Source organism: Crocuta crocuta, unplaced genomic scaffold, assembly GCF_008692635.1.
Source record: "Crocuta crocuta isolate KB4526 unplaced genomic scaffold, BGI_CrCroc_1.0 scaffold64, whole genome shotgun sequence".
In the NCBI taxonomy this organism is placed as follows: Eukaryota; Metazoa; Chordata; class Mammalia; order Carnivora; family Hyaenidae; genus Crocuta; species Crocuta crocuta.
The window spans coordinates 10,671,657-10,691,703 of record NW_027530640.1 but is presented as its reverse complement, the minus strand read 5'-3'; the positions used below and the strand labels follow the sequence as shown (position 1 = coordinate 10,691,703).

The following is a 20,047-nucleotide window of genomic DNA, read 5'->3' as shown; positions in this document are numbered from 1 at the left end:
ATTCTTCGCGCTTAACACTTTTCCTTGGATCCTAGGCATTTCTTTTCTAAGAAACTTAAAGGAAATTCTGAGGCTTTAGCGCCATCCTTTTTAACACATTTCTTCCCAAGAGCGCTCAAAAAACCTGTTTTAGGGAGCTTGCTCGTCCTGAAGGTTGGGACTACGCTTCCCAGGAGGCACCGCGAACAAACGTCTGGACTCTATTTCCCAGAGTTCCCGGGCTTCAGCCCCACCAGGCAGTCCTCCCTGGGAGGGGGTTGGAGTCTTCGGGGCCAAGATGGCGACTGGAACCGGTAGTAAGTATGCCCGCTGTTTTTGTGTGGAATTCCTCTTAGACCGGAGACTAGGCACCAGATTTCTGTCACGCGCTTAGGGAATAGGGGCAGTGATTTGTTCAAGAGCCCAGGGTCTTCAAAGACCTGCCCTTGATCGTATTGTGAAGACCAATGATTAGACGCCCAGAAGGGAAGAGTCTTGTGTCTCAGGAAGGCTGCGGAGATTTGAGAGAAGCAGCTCGCCGAATCCTTGTGTGTTTGGGAGCTCAGCGTGCTGAAAGATAAAGGGACTCTGGAGACTTGAGTGTGCCGACGAAGAAATGCTGGGAGCCGTACGGAGTAGCCTGCTCTCAAAAAGCCTTTAGTTTTCTAACGTTTTCGAGGCCCGTACTCTATCTCCCAGAGAAACTGGGTACCTTTACTGTTTTCTCGGAAACTGCATTTTGTGCATCTCAGCCATTTTCCTCTGTTTGATACATTGAAAAGGTCTTTTAGGCCCCACAGCTACGTGGGGGTGGATGTACTGGGAGAAGTAAACAAGTTTATGCTAAGAAGGAGGCAGGGCAGTACGCTCGAGTGGGAGAAAGGGGTAGTCGCTCGGAATCCTGGGAAATAAGCCTTTGCGTTCTAATTGGAATAAAGTATTCTTAAAACTGGGCCTCTCCGGCAGCTGCCTTATCTTACTCAGATATCCTCTTCCATTTTTAGAATAAAACGAAGTAGGCATGTCATTTGAAGAAATAAAATGCTTTGTCAGGTGTTCAGTGCAATTTGCGTAGGTACCTTGTCGGTAGTGTTTTATTAGGTGAAAATCAAGATTCGGTGATAGTAACTCATTCTATTCTTACAAGTAGGGATGTTTTGCATTAGGCTTTTAGTCCTTCCTTTGGGCCTTAGAACTAGTGTCTCAGTGGTTTGTTCTCTAAGACTTTTCTCCTTTTAGAACACAAGCTGCTGAGTACTGGCCCTACAGAACCATGGTCCATCCGAGAGAAGCTCTGTTTAGCCTCTTCGGTCATGAGGAGTGGAGATCAAAATTGGTAAGGCATCTAAGATGGCTGCTTTCTTGGATCTTAGAAACTGTTGGGTATTTTATTATTACACTAGTGGATTTTTTAAGTTAATCTTACTAATCTTTAAGCAGTATTTGTTTTTTAACAGCTTTATTGAGATTTAATTCAAATACCATAATATTTACCTAGTATATTGGCAAAGTTGTGTAATCATCACCACAGTCTAATTTTAGAACATTTTCATTACTCTTAAAAGCATTCTCTTATCCTTTCCTTAGCTGCCACTTGACAGTCTCCTCTCCACCTCCCTAACATCCACCCCCACGCCTACCCTCAGGCAAATACTCTGGTCTACTTTCGGTCTCTCTAGATTGCCTCTTCTGGACACTTCATATAAATGGAATCATATAATTTGAGAAATAGCAGAACTTTTTTTAACGGGCCCCATCTTTTTTACATTCCCACAGGCAATGAATTTTCTTTTGTATGCTTGACAGCGCTTACTGTCTGTCATGCTAGTGGGTACCATATGGTATGTCATTGTGGTTTTGATTTGTATATCCCTGATAACTAAGGTTGTTGAACATCTTTTCAGGTGCTTATTGGTCATGTGTATATCTTTTGGAAAATGTCTACTCAGATCCTTTGGATTATTTGTATATTATTGAGCTTTAAGAATTCTGTAAATATTCTGGACACAAATAGCTTGTCAGATAATTTGCAAATTTTTCTTTTATTTTGTGTGGAGTCTTTTCATTTTCTTGAATGGTTTCATTTATAACACAAAAGCTTTTAATTTTGATATGTCTAGTATTTTTGTGTGTTGCTTATGCTTTTGGTGTCATAGGTAAGAAACCATTTACTTCTGTATTTTCAAAACTTTGTAGTTTTTTAGTCTATCTACCCATTGTGTGGAGCTCGAACTCAAAACCCTAAGATCAAGAGTCCCATACTCTTCCAACTGAGCCAGCCAGGCGTGCCCAAAGCTTTATAGTTTAGCTCTCTATATGTGGGTCTGTGGTCCATTTTGAGTTAATTTTTCTGTAGGTTGTAAGGTAAGGGTCTCTTTTACACATAGATTTGCAGTTGTCCCAGTCTTTGTTATAAAGGCTGTTCTTTGCCTATCTTTTTTTTTTTAATATTTTTATTTATTTCTAGGAGAGAGAGAGAGAGACAGTGTGAGCAGGGGAGGGCCAGAGAGAGAGGGAGTCACAGACTGAAACAGGCTCCAGTCTCCGAGCTGGCAGTCAGCACAGAGCCGGACGCGGGGCTCGAACCCACGAACTGTGAGATCATGACTCAAGCAAAAGTCGGACGCTTAACCGACTAAGCCACCCAGGCGCCCCTGTTCTTTGCCTATTGAAATTGTCTTGGCACTCAGTATTTCTTTTCAAAGAAGTAAGGACTCTAGTTTCCAAATTTTGTAAATTTTTATTTCTAGGTCATACCCATTTTTATTTTTTAACATATGCTTGTTTTTCCTCTTCTTTTCCTTTGGATTTAAAGACACCTTTTACTTGTTTTAAGCCTTACAATTATTTAATAGACCAATATGTGTTTATGTGGCAGATCTCTACTCTTTTAATTGTTCAAGTGAGTCTGTAGAGGCACCATTTCTGCTTATACTTAGCATTTCTGTAGCTTTATATATTTTCCAAATAACTTAAAAAGGATTTTTTTTAATGTTTATTTTTGAGAGAGAGACAGAGTGTGAGCGGGGGAGGGGCAGAGAGAGAGGAAGACAGAATCCAAAGCAGGCTCCAGGCTCTGAACTGTCAGCAGAGAGCCCGACTGTGAGATCATGAGCCGAAATCGGTCATTTAACCAACTGAGCCACCCAGGTACCCTTCAAATAACTTTTTAAAGGTGAAATCTGAATATCCTAGGTAATAGGTGTTCTTGAACCAAATTAAATGGTAAACCCCAAGACAAAATGAGTCACACTAATATGATAAATCACAGATTAAAAATAGTATAATAACATGTAAAACTTTGAAATTTTAAATTGCATTTCTTTTTTTGGAGGTACTAAGTCATTAGTTTGAAAATTCAGAATGGCACACCGTGTCTTCCATTGCTATACCTCATCTACCATTGTTAGCATTTTCTTAAAGTGTTCATTACTTGTGTATCTTTGGCATTAATTTTATATACATTAGCAAATACATGTATTTGTTCTTATTTTTAATGTTTAATTTTGAAAGAGAGAGAGTGTGTGTGTGAGGGATGGGCAGAGAGAGAAGGGGGGAACACAGAATCTGAAGCAGGTTCCAGGCTCTGAGCTATTAGCACGGAGCCCGAGGCGGTGCTCAAACTCACAGATAACGAGATCATGACCTGAGCTGAAGTCAGACCCTTAACTGACTTTTTTTAAATGTTTATTTTTGAGAGAGAGACAGAGCGTGAGTGGGGGAAGGGTAGAGAGAGGGAGACACAGAATTCGAAGCAGCCTCCAGGCTCCTCGCTGTCCTCACAGAGCCCCATGCAGGGCTCAAACTCACAAACCCGGATCAGATCATGATCTGAAGTCAGATGCTTAATTGACTAAGCCACCCAGGTGCCCCTTAACTGACTTTTAATTAGCTGTGTGATATTGTGATCTAGCTATACTGTCATTTATTTACCTGTAGCTCAGTTGATGGACATTTCCTAATACAAATAGGACTTTGCATAATTGTATATAAACTGTTTTAGAATTATGGGGTCAAAGAATATATGACATTATAGAATTTGATAAGTATTTCAAATTGACTTATTCAGAGATTGTTTCTGTGTATCCTCCCTTGGTAATCCATCGCAGTGCTTGTTTTTTGGTGTCCTGGTTGTTAGATATATTTGATCTTTCACAATATTATAAAAGGTAAGACATAGTTTTCATATTTTTATATTTTTCATTTACATTTATCTTATGGTGAGTGAAGTTGAATATCTTTGTGTGTTAAAGAGTCATTTATATTGCCTTTTTTTGTAAGGTGCTTTCTTCCTTTTTTCTTGTTGATTATTTGTCTTTCGTCCTTAGTTGGGGGAGGGCTTCTTATATATTAGGGAGATTAGCCATTTCTTTGAGTTATGAGATGCATTAAAAAAAAAAGTGTGCCATTTTTCTTTTTTTGGTAATATTTTTACATTAAGACTCTTAAAATACATTTAGCTTATTAATAATTTTTTAACAGGTCCTGGATTTTGTGACATATTTATAGAAAGTTTTTCTCTAGTCTGAGATTAAAAATAATTCTATGTTTCTTCTAGTACATCCATGGTTAAGTTTTTTTTAATGTTTGTTTACTTATTTATTTTGAGAGAGAGGGAGAAAGAGCACTCCGCGGGAGCCGGTGAGCAGGAAGGGGCAAAGAGGAAGAGAGAGAATCCCAAGCAAGGAATAACTTAATCCTTAACTGATGCTTAATTGACAGCCACCCAGGTGCCCCTACTTAAGGTTTTAAAAATATTTAAATCTTTGATTCATTTGGGGCTTGTCTTGGCACAAAGTGTAAATTATGTATCAAACTTTATTTTTTGCTGATAGCTGTTCATATAACAATATTGAAGTTTATAAAGGAGAAAAGCTGTGTGATACCATTATCTGAACACAAAATTAAAAAATTTTTTCTTTTTAAAGCTATGTAGCTTTTTAACCATATAGAGTAGTGTGGAGAATAATATAGGGTATCCATGTACCCAGTACATGGATTTAATAAGTCTTAATGGTTTGTCATGTTTTCTTAAGATCTTTTTTTTTTTAATATTTTTATTTATTTCTAGGAGAGAGAGAGAGACAGCATGAGCAGGGGAGGGTCAGAGAGAGGGGGAGATACAGACTCTGAAATAGGCTCCAGGCTCTGAGCTGGCAGTCACCACAGAGCCTAATGCGGGGCTCGAACCCACGAACCGCGAGATCATGACCTAATCGAAAGCCGGACGCTTAACCGACTAAGCCACCCAGGTGCCCCTTCTTAAGATCTTTTTAAAGAAAGAAACATAGACCCAGTTAAAGCCCCTTTACACACTTCTGTGATCCCATTCTAGAATTGTTTTTATTTCAGCCTATTTTTTTGTCTTTTTATCTACAACTTTTTAAGATTCCATGATTGCATCATAGCAGAAATTTGTGTCATTTTTTCACTTAATATTATGTAGTACATATGTTCCTTTTTGCCACATACGTTTTATAGTTATTTTTATGGCCTATTTAATGTTTTGTTGAGGTGAAGTTAAATCCCTTGGAGGCATTTAGGAAAAACTTAACTGTTGGTCTGATCAAGTCCACATTATGCTTGCCTCTTGGTACTTGCTTCTTTGTTAGATTATTATTATTACCTTTTTAAAGTTTATTTATTTATTTATTTTGAGGGAGACAGAAACAGTGCAAGTGGGGAAGGGTCAGGCAAAGAGAGAGAGAGAGGATTCCAAGCAGGCTCTGCATTACTGGTGCATGGGACCCCAACTCATGGAACTCTGAAATCATGATCTAAGCTGAAACTAAGAGTCAGAAGCTTAACTGACTGAGCCACCCAGGCTCCCCTGTTAGGTTATTTTTTATATATTACATTCCTGTGAGCTGTATTAGTGAACCAAAAGATAACTTTTTTATTTAAAAGAATTTTTTTAGGCTTATTTATTTTGACAGAGTGCAAGTAGGGAAGGGGCAAAGAGAGAAATCCCAAGCAGGCTTCTCACGGTCAGTGCAGAGACTGATGTGGGGAATTCATGAACCTCCAGGTGATAATCTGAGCTGAAGTTTTATGCCTAACTGATTGGGCCACTCATGCACCCTAAAAGATAACTTCTTAGTCTGGAATATATTACAAACTTATTTTCAAAAAACAGATCTCTTTGAAAGAGCCAAAATCAACATGAAAATACTTCTCCAAATGAACAGAAATGATAATATGCTAGACTCTAATACCTTCACTTCAGCCAGGAAATATATCACCTGGGAAAACGGTTTCGCAATGATTCTTTCCCTCTAAATGACTTTAAAGTAGTTGTGTCATTTTCTATAGTCACATATTCTAGAATACTTTGTGGTGGCAATTTATTACTCTAAATTCTGTACACCAGACCTTGAACTCTTAGTATACCTTCCCCTCTTCCCCCTTTTTTTTTTCTTATTTAGTGTGTAATAGGCTTTTCTCATTTTGTGTAGGGTATCAGTTAGCAGAGCGATCAAACCCTTTGCAGAACCTGGCCGCCCTCCAGACTGGTTCTCTCAAAAAGTAAGTTTCCAAGCAAGTGCTCTTTTAGAGTAGTCTTAGAGATGTGAAATGTGTTCCCTTCCAAGCCCTGCCCTTTAATCATAAGGCTGTGATAATAGTTGAGAATACCTTTTGCTTTTTCCCACTGTTGGCCAATCTGTCCATGTATATTCATATTATAAACTGTTGTCTGTGTAACTAACAGTAAGGAGGGCCCAAGCTTGGGAGTTATAAAGATCTGAGTTTAATATTACTTCACTTAGAATCTTTGGACTATGATTTTCCGTTTTCTCACTTTTAAAATAGAGATAAAGTACTTAGGATTGTTGTAAAGAAATAGTTGGAAGGAATACCAGTAAAGCATTTACACAATACCTTGCATGTGGTAACTATTCAGTAGACATTAACTATATATTGGCTATTGGGTTGTTTTTCCTTGCATATATAAATTCTAGGTTAGAAGACTCCCTGTTCGGTGTCCTGATATTGAATATTTTGAACTGATTTGACTGCAAAGTAATTTGCCCTCTTAGAGACCACTCCTATCTTACATATAGCTCTCCTCTGTAGCCTTAGTTTGATACGTTAAAACTTTGAAAGATCATTCCTTTCCAGGCTTGCTCATCATATTTTTACTTATTTTTCATAGCATTGTGCTTCCCAGTACTCAGAGCTTCTAGAGACCACTGAGACCCCAAAGTGAGTACAAAGCCAGGTGTTCAAGCCACATCTCTTTAGTGAAAATGTTTACTGTGGAATTCTGTTTTATATCTATTAATATTACTGGGTGATAAAAATAGAGCAGATGTTACCTGGTTAGATGGTGGAGAGGCTCAAAGAAATCAAGTGGGAGTGGGAACAAATGTTCTTCTATTCAAATGTGTGTTTTTGTTTTAAAATTTTCTACAGACGGAAAAGAGGTGAAAAGGGAGAAGTGGTGGAAACTGTTGAAGATGTCATTGTTCGGAAATTGACTGCCGAACGAGTTGAGGAACTAAAGAAAGTGATAAAGGAAACCCAAGAAAAATATAGGTACTTAGAATGTCAAATGGTTGGGAGAGACCAAAGGGGCTGACTTTTGGTACTCATCAGAATTTTTTAAATAATAGATTAAAAGACCCATTTAACTTCTTTTTCTTTCTTTCTAGACGGCTGAAGAGAGATGCAGAACTAATTCAAGCTGGCCATATGGACAGCAGGCTGGATGAGCTTTGCAATGACATTGTGATGTGGGTTATATTATATTGTTCTTCCTTCTATATATGTACCTTTTGCTGTTTTAATCACCTTTTTTCTTCAAGTAATCTGGCTTATCTCCTCCCGTCTGCCATCCCTTTAGTCTTGAGTGATTCTCGAAGGGAAAAGCTGGAGAATGGCCTGGTAGCTGGGAGGGGAGAATGAGTTATAGATGATAATGTGATGGAATGTTTCACCATGAGGATGTAACTTAGTTTTAACTTAAAAATGGCTTTAGTTTGCCTGAGTGAAGAGCTGGTAGTTTGGCAGTACACTAAAAATTTCCTGTTTGGCTGGAACAGGAAATTTTTTTTTTAGGTTTTTCTTCCATAGTGCTAACCTAACAAAAATTACTTTGTGAGAACACTATGACTTATGGTGGAGCTGTCTAGGATCTTACCCTTACTTCCCTCTTTAGGAAAAAGAAATTGGAGGAAGAGGAGGCTGAAGTAAAGAGGAAGGCTACAGATGCTGCATATCAAGGTAAATGGAACCTCCTCATGACTCTGTTTAGCAATTAACTATATATATGGTACTGCATATTAATAACCACTGAAGTCTATACTATAACGTAGAATCCATTAATTCTGTTTTATTTGTGCACTTTTCTATATCCTCTTCTTTTTTACCAGAATAAAAACACCCCTTTATATCCAGGAAGAAACTCTTGGAAAATGAGTTCTTCATTCTCTCTAGACTTTGAGTCCTTTTAGGTTTCAAAGGCTTGATAATATAGGTGTTGAATATAATTAAGTTTTTAGAAAGCAACCCTCTATAAGAAGATTAAGAATAGCCCAGTCACTGGATAAGAGCATAAACATTTGTAACTAGGAATATATGCTCTGAACTAGTGAGGTCTTTCCTCTTGTTAAAAACAAAATCTTAATAATAAGTTGTTGAAGAGGATATTGAAGGATGTTTAAACCACTTTCCTATTCCAAGGACCTATGAGATAGTTCATTGAGTTTGCTTACAGTGAGAATTACGCTTAGGAAAAATGCGTCTAAAAACTTACTTGTCTCAGGGTGCCTGGCTGGCTCAGTTGGAAGAGCATGTGTGTGACACATGATCTCAGGGCTGTGAGTTTGAGTCCCATGTTGGGTGTAGAGATTATTTTAAAAAAAAAGTTACCATCTCCCAAAAGTGTTAAAGTTTTCTAATCCAAACTCAGAATACTTCTTTAATTAGGCAACATCCCTATTTGTCTTTTATTATGTGATAGCAGAATTGTGACTAGTTTCATTTAATCTTGAAAACTTAGAAATTGTTGTCTTTTATGTTTTAGCTCGTCAAGCAGTAAAAACACCCCCTCGGAGATTACCCACTGTGATGGTCCGCTCTCCTATAGATTCTGCCTCCCCAGGAGGTGATTATCCACTTGGAGACTTGACTACAACTACAATGGAAGAGGCCACCTCTGGAGTGAGTATATTTTCGTCTGCAGGAATCGATCAGCAAAGGGGCAATAAGCCAGCAGAGAGCTGAGTGATGAGGAAACCACTTTTGGCCTAGAGGCAATTTCCTCTCTTGGTCTCAATGCCAAAGACTTAATTTACCATGTTCTGTGCTCTAAGATAAGAATGGACCTAAAAACGTTGAGCCTTTTGACCTTTTGAAAGATAGGTAAAAATACTGTGTCAAGGAGTTGTTTGTAAGTGCTGAAATGAGGGATGGTTTTCTTGTAAATATAATATTGGTAATGGTTAAGGAGTTTGTAAAAGGCAGGTTGGGTGGAATTGTGAGTTTGGGTGGAAGAAAAGAATTGTGGAAGAAAGGTGTGGCTGAGAGCAGGAGGGGTAGAGGGTTTCTGGGCAGTTTCACTCAGGACTAATAAAGTAATAGTTAGACACACTAACCCATCCAGATTAGTAGGGAACCTTCCAGAGTATGAGAAGTCAGATAAAGGTTCTCTGTTGTCTCTTAGGTAACCCCTGGGACTTTGCCGAGTACCCCAGTCACCTCGTTTCCTGGGATTCCTGACACCCTTCCTCCAGGCTCTGCACCCTTAGAAGCCCCCATGACCCCAGTAACAGATGATTCACCCCAGAAAAAGATGCTTGGACAGAAAGCAACTCCACCCCCCTCCCCTCTGCTGTCAGAGCTCTTGAAGAAGGGCAGCCTCCTGCCTACTAGCCCCAGACTGGTATGGAGACTTCTGTGGGTGTTTGAGAGCTGTGGTGATTTAGTACTTTGGAAGGGAGTACCTGGGACCTAAAATATGACATGGAAAAAATAAAGTTCAAAAGAGAAAGAATTTCCTAATTAAATGTTAATTTAACAAAAACAGAAACAAAAAACCAGTAAGTTGATAGTATCCTCGGGTCCTGAGTTATCTGAAACCACATCTGTTTTGGTTCTCTTCTACAGAGAACTCTGTCAAATAAGTTTTAAAAATTAGAGATTCCCTTGGATCTGAAATTATTCTCTATGAATATTAACTCCATGAAGTCTGGTCAACTGCTGAAGCGCTTTTGGGAAGTGGTAGTAAAGGAAAGCTTGAGTGTATCCTTCACCTCTGTTCTTCCCTAATAGGTCAATGAGAGTGAAATGGCTGTGGCTTCTGGCCACTTGAACAGTACAGGTGTCCTCCTGGAGGTAGGCGGGGTTCTTCCCATGATACATGGTGGGGAGATGCAGCAAACACCCAACACTGTTGCAGCCTCCCCTGCTGCCTCAGGTAAGTCAACACTTTTCCATTACATACTTTACTGCAAAGATGTTGACCTTAGTATTGGCGATCTTTGTTTTCTAGCCTTTGATAATAAGCAACTGTCAATCCTAGATGTAAAGCCCAACTCTTTTTGGAGCTACCTTACCTGTTAAACCACCTAGTGCCCCATATTGTAAATCCGTTCTGTCTTCAAAATAGTGATAGCCTTGGATGACCACATCATAGATACTGATGAGAAGAATAGTGGAGTTAGTTGTGAAGTTGGTTCTCTGGGGCTGGCAAAATTATGGAAAGGCACTAGATATACCTGAGACTATAGTACAGGGGATCAAGATTTGGAGCCACAGAATTGGACTTGAGTCTCAGGTCTCCCACATTACTGATTTTGTNTAACTATGACATACGTACTTTACAAGGATGTTGAGAGAATTGAGTGAGATAGAAAAAGTAAAGCAAAGAGAAAAGCTTTACAAAATATCAAACCTCAGGTATTGATATTTGAATGGTGTTGAACTTGGGTGGTTTACAGCATGCTTAACTGCAGCACAAGTGACAGATTTATTCATACCACTTTTTTGTGGTTTTGTTGTTATTTAATTTTCTTCTGGGGAAGAATTTCCATCCAGTTTTCATGTATGTTGTGTATGCTAGTACTTTGGTTTACTCCTAACTTGGAAGAAGATCTTTATTAGTAGGGTTGGAAAAAATAAGGAAATAGATAATGAGCTTATTCAAAAGAGGGGTTCCTTTCATCCTTTGAGACTAAAACTTTTCTTGGTTGAGTCTTAAAATGGCTATTGCTTCTTATTCACGTGCTTTCCTCTTACCTCATTTTGTGTACCTCTTTGTCTGTTAGGTGCTCCTACTCTTTCCCGGCTTTTAGAAGCTGGTCCTACACAGTTCACCACTCCTCTTGCTTCCTTCACTACTGTTGCCAGTGAACCTCCAGTTAAACTTGTGCCACCCCCTGTAGAGTCTGTGTCCCAGGCTACCATTGTCATGATGCCTGCGCTGCCAGCACCATCCTCTGCTCCGGCTGTCTCCACTCCTGAGAGTGTAGCTCCAGGTGCGTCCCTGACCCACGCCCTGAGCAGCCATTAGGTCCAACATTTCATTTCGAACTTCAGTTAGAGGAAGCGGACCAAGAGCATCATCTCCAATTCAAATGCTTCTATCCTGTTCTCCATGGACATCTCTATCCTTAGAAAAACAGGAATGTGAGAAGATGTGGGTGGGTGTTTATGTGTTGGGGGAAAGGGGCTAAGTGTACACATCTGAGTAGGCTTGAGAAAGTATTTTCACCCTACTTTCTAGATAAAAGTGGGGACCAGAAGACATAGGCACATGTAGATCTAAGGTAATTTTTTTTGAGTTTAAGTGTGTGGGTACTTGACATCTCTCTATTGCCTTGGTTGATCTCCAGGTGATCACTTGGTACCAGATAAGCTTCTGAAATTCTTTTCTTTTCCTGTTATTCAGTGAGTCAGCCTGACACCTGTGTCCCCATGGAGGCTGTGGGGGATCCACATACTGTGACTGTTTCCATGGATAGCAGCGAAATCTCCATGATCATCAATTCTATCAAAGAAGAGTGTTTCCGATCAGGGGTAGCAGAGGCTCCTGGAGGATCAAAGCCTCCCAGCATAGATGGGAAGGAAGATATAGATCTAGCTGAAAAGATGGATATTGCTGTATCTTACACAGGTGAAGAACTGGACTTTGAGACAGTTGGAGACATCATTGCCATCATTGAGGACAAGGTAACTATTCAGCAAAGCCTAAAAGAATCTCTCATTAGTCCTACATAGGCTTCTCTCCTCAGCCTCTCTTTGCTTCTTGTAGCTACATAAACAAACGTTTTTCCTGCTTCTTCCCATCTCCGTCTCCATGGTCCCAAAGCCCTTTGGTGCTCATGTTAGTCATCTCCCCAGCCATCCCTGAGTTACTGGTTTGCACAGGACAGGTGCCTGTCCATTGCTTCTGCATGGAGAAGATGGAGAGAGAAGCTACAGATTGAGGTCATCTCATTTGGTGCTAACAGAATTGAGGGACTTGGGCTTTTTTCTTTGACTTCAGCAGTGTATGTATTATGGGACAGGTAGATGATCATCCTGAAGTGCTGGATGTGGCAGCAGTAGAAGCGGCACTGTCATTCTGTGAAGAGAATGATGATCCCCAGTCCCTGCCTGGCCCCTGGGAGCACCCTATCCAGCAGGAGCGGGACAAGCCAGTATCTCTCCCTGCACCGGAGATGACAGTCAAGCAAGAAAGACTGGACTTTGAAGAAACTGAAAACAAAGGAATCCATGAACTGGTGGACATCAGGGAGCCCAGTGTTGAGATTAAAATGGAACCTGCAGAACCAGAACAAGGCATCTCAGGTCCTGAAATAGTAGCTGGAGTTGTTCCAACCACAAGTATGGAGCCACCAGAACTCAGAAGTCAGGACTTAGATGAGGAACCGAGAAGTATTGCCCCGGGAGAGATTGTTGAAGCAGATGTTTCCAGTGGGAAAGGCGATGAGACTCCACTTACAACTGTGAAGACAGAGGTATTTAAAATTGGCCTGGGAGGGGCATCTAGATGGTTCAGTTGGTTAAGTGGCCCGCTCTTGATTTTGACTCAGGCTATGATCTCACAGTTCCTGAGATTGAGACCCAGCTTAGGCTCTATGCTGACAGCGGAGCCTTCTTNATTAGAGGTGCCTGGGTGGTTCAGTTGGTTAAGCGTCTAACTTGGTTTCAACTCAAGTCATGATCTCGCAGTTCATAATTAGAGGCCCAAATTGGCGCCGACAGTGCAGAGCCTGCTTGGGATCTTCTCTCTCGCCCACTTTGCCCCTCCCCTGTCCATGGCCACTCTCTTAACTCAAAATAAATAAAAACTTAAAAAAAAACGAAAAGTTTAAAAAATTAACATTAAAATAAATAAATTGGGCTGGGAGGATGGGAGGGGGTTATACCTTAGGTAAGAAGTGACTGCTTAGGCTTTGGTTTTCCTGTTGCATTTCTGTATTGTCACATGGTTGATATGTCCAAAGCCTATAGGTACGATCATTGCTATATATACTTATCCTGTTCCTTGTAAGGTGACCATCAGATTCCTTTCACATGGGTAGGACTTAGAATTTCTTCTGTAGTCTCATCATTCAAAAATAAACTTCTGGGGGCACTTGGGTGGCTCACTTGGTTAAGCATCCGACTGCAGCTTGGGTTATGATCTCCCAGGTCATGGGTTTGGGCCCTACATCAGGCTCTGTGCTGAAAGCCAGAGCCTGGAGCCTACTTCACATTCTGTGTGTGCCCCTCTCTCTCTCTCTCTCTCTCTCTCTCTCTCTCTCTCTCTCTCTCTCTCTCTCTCTCTCTCTCTCTGCCTCTCTCTGCCTCTCTCTCTCTCTGCCTCTCTTTGCCCCTCCCCTGCTCATGCTCTGTCTCTCTCAAAAATAAGTAAATGTTAAAAAAGTAAACCTCTAAGTTGAAGTGATATATCAGTATTTAGGGTATGTTCTTTTTTGGTCTTTAGGCATCCCCTGAAAGCATGTTGTCTCCATCACATGGCTCAAATCCCATTGAAGATCCTTTAGAGGCAGAGACTCAGCACAAGTTTGAAATGTCAGGTAAATCATAAGGCCAGGAAATCTGAACTCTGTAACTAACTTGAAACCCTTTGCTTAGGCTTCTGAGGGATTGTGGGTTGTGGGCAAGTAGAGGAGGTAGAATAGGTCAGCATGGAAAGGAGAGCTGCAGGGGATTATTGTCCATAGGAAGGGGAAGGCTAAGCTGGAAAAATCTTCAGGTAGTCTTTCTCTCCTCTGCAGACTCATTGAAAGAAGAATCAGGGACTATTTTTGGAAGCCAGATAAAGGTATTTCAGACTTTTCTTTATTCCTCTTGCTGTGTGACTAGATTTCCCATTAGCACTACCTTTGTAATGAATTTCAGTAAACGTGCACCATTTTTTTTCTGAGATGAGACTTGTTAAAGAAGTTGCATGGGGAAAAGTTGCAGTGGACAGGCATATTGGCAGTATTGTGGCCACATGTGCTTCCCGTCTGAAAGAGTTTGTGAACATCACACAGAGCTTTCTTTTGCATATAATGCACAAAGAAACTTTGATACCTCTGGAGTGATTTGGAGTAAATAGGGATGCCCAATAAGGCAGATCATATAAGAAATCAGATTATTAGTTACTCTATCCAAAGAAAATTATCTGGAGTTTTCTTTTTAGAATTATTAAAAGTAGTAATAAATAGTAATAAACAGATTTAAAGTAATGCGATGTGAGCTTGCTCCATCAGATGAGACACAAAATAAAAACTATTTTTGATAACTTTGTACCCAGGGTCAGAGTTCCTCTCAAGAGCAAGGGGAAAGAAGGAACGCCTCTTAGCTTAGTCTTAAGTAAGTAGCTTTTTTTTTTCTTCCTTTTAAAAAGATCCTGGGTCTTATTCTTTGTCCAGGTTCTAAATTACTTGATCAGTTAGTGTAAGTAGATGGTAGTATAAGTGATAGAGAGCTCAGTCAGGAAGCAGTGTGAGGCCATTTTCTAGAACTGATCTAACCCAAAAGATCATGTTTAATGACGCTTTGCTGGATAGCTTTGCTTGCAATTGTTGACCGGAGCACACTGTGTCTAAGGATGCCCCAGGTGAGGATGAGGAGGAAGATGGAGTCAGTGAAGCGGCCAGCCTAGAGGAGGCTAAGGAAGAAGATCAAGGAGAAGGCTATTTGTCAGAAATGGATAATGAACCCCCTGTGAGCGAGAGTGATGATGGCTTTAGCATACACAATGCTACGCTGCAGTCCCATACACTGGCAGACTCCATCCCCAGCAGCCCTGCTTCTTCACAGTTGTGAGTATCTGAGATTCTTCTTTGAGGTCGAGACAGTGAAGGTGAGAGAAGTAGGAGAGGATCTTTCTTCAGTCTTACTTCTTCATCTTCTCTTTCTTGGTCTGGAACTAATAGTTGACAAGAAATGATGAGGATTTTTTTTTTTTAAACTTCTGCTTAATGGGACTCCTTTATTTTATTTCAGCTCTGTCTGTAGTGAGGATCAGGAAGCTATTCAGGCACAGAAAATCTGGAAGAAAGCTATCATGCTCGTATGGAGAGCTGCAGCTAATCATAGGTGAGTGAGCTTTAGCAGTCACTGGGAACGTTTTCTTCTGTTCCTACTCAATGTTCATGACTAGAGAGAAGTCTGAATAGGTTGGTATGGGATTGGTGGCATTGGCTCGTAAAATCTTCAGCTACTTAAATCATGTTCCCTTACCTATTTCTGAAGGATAACTAAGTCATTGTACCTTACCTTTTTTGAACAGATATGCCAATGTCTTCCTGCAGCCTGTTACAGATGATATAGCACCTGGCTACCATAGCATTGTACAGAGGTAAGCCATGATCCATTCAGCATGCTGACTTTCCTGAATGGTAAATTGTTTAGTTTTAATGGATTTTTGCTTTAGACAGTAAGTTTAAAGCAAATGTTTTTGATGTGAGTAAGGGTAACCAGGTGGCAAACTAATCATTTCAGTGGCTGGATCACCAAAGATAGTCTAAAAGAATTAACCCCCTTTATTACCTTTTTCAGTGAATAATTACTACATAGTGTGACTTTGGTTTTTGGATTAAGTGCATGTTTTGGGGTGAGAGGGTTGGTATTTGAGTCCTGGCAGCTAAGACTAAGGGTACATATGAGAAGATATATACAGTAGTAATATAGTCAGATCCAGTAGTATCCTTTTCCCCTCCATTTACCCATTTTGGTTTTTGGGTTTTTTTAGGCCTATGGATTTGTCAACTATTAAGAAAAACATTGAAAATGGATTGATCCGCAGCACAGCTGAATTTCAGCGTGACATTATGCTGATGTTCCAGAATGCTGTAATGTATAATAGCTCGGACCACGATGTCTATCATATGGCAGTAGAAATGCAGCGAGATGTCTTAGAACAAATCCAGGTACTTTGAGGATCTTTAGTATTTTAGTAAGGATGAAATGGAAATACTCAGGTGAAGAGTTGATACTGAGGTCAAGAAAGGGTGCTGTGGCTTTTACTTAGAACAGTCATCAGGGACACAATTAGGAACATAAAATTTTGTTCTTCCTAGATTCATGTTGGTTTTCTCATGTTGACTTGGTAAAAGAGTTACAAGAATATTCTCCTTTCTTTGGGCAAATAACTTCAGTTTCCTAAAGTTTTTAAATAATTTTTTTATGAAATGACGAATACCTTTTTATTTTTAAATTACATTAAGTATGTACATAGTAAATAGCATATAATTCTTTCCATCATGGATAATCGACTTCTATAGCAGCATTACCAGGCACTCTGGGATATTGGACTTCCAAGGGATGTTATATATCTCTGTCTATCATCTGCTAAATTAAATTGCCTTTGGTTCATCTAAGGTTTTTTTTTCTCTTTCTCATTCTTAAGAGATATTCCGTATGATAGCCCAAAAGAAGTTATATGTATTTAGGGGCGCCTCGGTGGCTTAGTAGTTTAATAAGCATCTGATGTCGGTGTAGGTCATTATCTCAAAACCCAGGAGTTCAAGCCCTGTGTCAGGCTCTGTGTTGACAGCTCGGAGCCTGGAGTTGGCTTCAGATTCTGTGTCTCCCTCTCTCTCTGCTCCTCCCCTGCTTGCTCACTCGCTTGCTCTCTCAAATACAAATATGTTTTTAAAAGTTATAGATGTTTAGTATTTTTAGATTCTTTAGCATATGTAACTAGAATTAAAACCTAATATGCAAAACTTGTAATCGGTTGAGAAGTGTTTGAATGCTGTTTACAAAAGGGTACTCATTATATGAAGTCCTGTTTACAAAGCCAAAAGTGTCTTAATTCTTCCATACTGGATCAGATCTTGGTGCCAACCCTGTTTCTTTTCCCTGTAGCAATTCCTCGCCACACAGTTGATTATGCAGACATCTGAGTCTGGGATCAGTGCTAAAAGTCTTCGAGGGAGAGATTCTACCCGCAAACAGGATTCTTCAGAGAAGGTGAGGAGACCAAGAAAGAGCCTGTATGCCAGTGTTCCGGTGCTAGAAGTCTGAAGCATCCATGGAGCCTTATGTTACTACTTGCTATTTGGTAACTGCTGGGTTGCTACCTTCCAGTGGTGTACAGACATTTATAAATCTTAGGATGGTGGTGGTTTGCACGCATCCAAACATTGAAGAAACCTCCTGTGACTGAAAGACCCAGTCATACAAGGAATTGTGAGCTGAATGAGTGAATTATTAATTTCTCTGCGTGAGTGCTTGCATGGTCGGGGAAATGACTTGTAGCAGTTGGGGACCATCAGTTCCTGTTCCAGAGACAGAATGGCCAGACTGCTTTTGGATCTCTTTCCTCTCGTTCTTGAGTTTTTAAATTTTGTCTTTGTGTGTGTGGTGCTTGTGTCTCTGTCCTGAGGTTTGGGATGCTTGTGGCTGAGAGTTTCTGTGGAACCTGATCAGTGTTTGTTTGTCCTCTAACAGGACAGTGTCCCCATGGGCTCTCCTGCCTTCCTTCTCTCTCTCTTTGTAAGTATTGAATGGCTGCAAGGGGTGGTGTTGCCACAAAAATTCTCAGCTCCTGCTGGGGGCGGGTGGCAGAGGGAATTCCAACATGCAGGCTCTGGCAGTGTCTTGAACTTCTCTTTATTCAAGTCATTGAGTCAGAAACTGTCTCTTCTGCATTCCTGTCTTTCTGCATGTGTGTGTGTGTGGGCTGGGTAGGGACTATTTATGAGTTCACTGGGCTGGAATGAGGTATTCTTGGTAAGGATCTAGGATGCATCTGCTCCTCATTTCTTGACTCCACCTTTTACCAATTCTTTTCTTACAAATAAATGATTGCTCAGAGCAGCAGCTACTCGCTGGCTTCTAAAAATTGTTCCTCATACCAGCAGATACCCAGCACATAATTATTTTCTTTTTTCCTAATATTAAATTGCAAGACCGATGCCTGATATACACTCTATAAAATTTAAGATAAGATCTTAGTAAAAGTGACTACTGCATATAGTAGTGGCTGGTAGAATTAGAGATAAACTTAGTAAAGCTAGCCCTAAAGTAGTATCGTTTTCCTCTGAAAGTTGGAACAGTCCTCTGGCTCTGTGTTCATTACGGGGCACTGAGGCATGATGTAATGGAAGAACATCACGCTAAAAAGCCGCATGTTCTGAAACTCACCGGATTATCTCTTGGAACCTTGTTTTCCTCATCTGTGTGATGGAGCTAATATAATGAGGTACCTGTCCAGCCTACCTCACAGGGATGTTGTGAGGATAAAATGAGTTAATAAGTATGGAACTGGCTTGAAAAAAATATTAAAGTGTTATACAAATGCAAGGTGGTATTTTTATTCTTCATGTCGCCTCAAAGGCAACTTGTGTTCATGAGCTTTTAAAATTTTAGAGTCCTTGCATGTTAAGAATGTAAAAATGGCCTAGCCCAGCAAAAGTGTTCACTAATTCATCTTGCCTACAGGCCTCAGCCTGTACCACAGACGGAACACTGTAATCTCCCTGCTTTCTTATTGGCCTGCAACAGTGACTCTGGATCCCCAAGCAGTTGGCTGGCTGTTGCAAAGCTGGTTAATAGGATCTTTTATCTATTGAAGACAGCAAAGTATTGCACGAGAGGAAGGAGGAGCTGGGCTGCAGGGAGAGAGCAGCAGATGGAAAGAAGCCTTCTGATTGTCCTGATCTCATGGAAAACAACTGTCAGGAGGTGCTAGGGAACTAGTGCCAGGGTCAGTCTGCAGGAAAGGCCTTTCTTATAGGGACCAACAGCTGGACAGGTATGTTAGCCAAGAATCTCACTATCCACTGCCCTTTCTGACCCTCCCACCTTTCTTTTACTCTCCCTCTTCCTTGGAACATGGTTTGGGGCCTGGGTGGGATGACTAATAGTCATTCTTTGGGACTCCAGGTGACTCCTAGTGACTCTAGTGGGCAGGAGCAAGATACTCTGTCCTGCATTATCTCTCCTCACAAACTGTTGGCAGGAGGTTTTAGCCCACTCTGTGGGAAGACAGATCTATTCCCCTCATATCCTGGATTTTTCTGCTGATTCTCTTCCTCTTTCCCCAAGAAACCAAATTCCCAACATTGTTGTTGCAACTTCTCTTTCACCTCCTAACCAACTTGTACTCATGCTCTTTCTTTGTCTGCCTGTCATCTAGGATGGGGGAACCAGGGGGCGCCGCTGCGCCATTGAAGCAGATATGAAGATGAAGAAGTGAAGCTTCAGAGTACTCTCACAGAGCTGGACCTGAAGTAGAAGTAAACAAGATAGAGCTTGGGCTTGTGGGCCCAGTTCCAGAAGTGGAAGTTATGGAAGAGGAGGCACGTGGGCCCTGTGACATGAGCTAAGGAAATCTCTCTCAGAGAGTTGGAGTAGCACAGTTGCCTGTTTTAGGGCAAAAATCTTGGGCTATGTTAATGTCCTAATGTGTAGCTAGCAGATTGTAGCTAGTTTGTACTGTCTTGTGAAGTGTACAGACTTTTTAAAAAACAAAAAACAAAACCACCTGTGAAGTGTGTGTGTACACAATACACAATAAACTCTGAAAGAAAAGTCTAGCCTTTGGTGTGTTCTCTGTGTATATGCGTGTGGGAAACTTGTGATTCTTTTTCTGCATGATAGTTTTATCATCTCTGGG

The 20,047-nt window shown here is 40.6% G+C and overlaps 1 protein-coding gene across 5 annotated transcripts; it reads left to right on the top strand.

The window, feature by feature from the left end:
* The first annotated feature begins 2 nt into the window (after positions 1-2).
* Positions 3-19,967, top strand: LOC144235223 (bromodomain-containing protein 8). 5 transcript variants are annotated; one of them, XM_077768709.1, is made up of 22 exons: positions 7-296; positions 1,219-1,315; positions 6,435-6,504; positions 7,133-7,182; positions 7,393-7,515; positions 7,632-7,712; positions 8,138-8,202; positions 9,005-9,141; positions 9,644-9,862; positions 10,252-10,396; positions 11,247-11,456; positions 11,870-12,150; positions 12,489-12,941; positions 13,913-14,006; positions 14,208-14,254; positions 15,028-15,242; positions 15,427-15,519; positions 15,713-15,781; positions 16,175-16,352; positions 17,293-17,397; positions 17,878-17,922; positions 19,568-19,967. In XM_077768709.1, the coding sequence occupies exons 1-22, from the start codon at positions 278-280 to the stop codon at positions 19,625-19,627; spliced, it is 2,856 nt and encodes a 951-aa protein (XP_077624835.1). In that variant the 5' UTR covers positions 7-277; the 3' UTR covers positions 19,628-19,967. The 5 variants fall into 5 exon arrangements, with proteins under 5 accessions (XP_077624840.1, XP_077624836.1, XP_077624835.1 ...); XM_077768710.1 differs by lacking the exon at positions 17,878-17,922 and having other exon boundaries at positions 4-296; XM_077768711.1 differs by lacking the exon at positions 11,247-11,456.
* Positions 19,968-20,047: the final 80 nt, after the last annotated feature.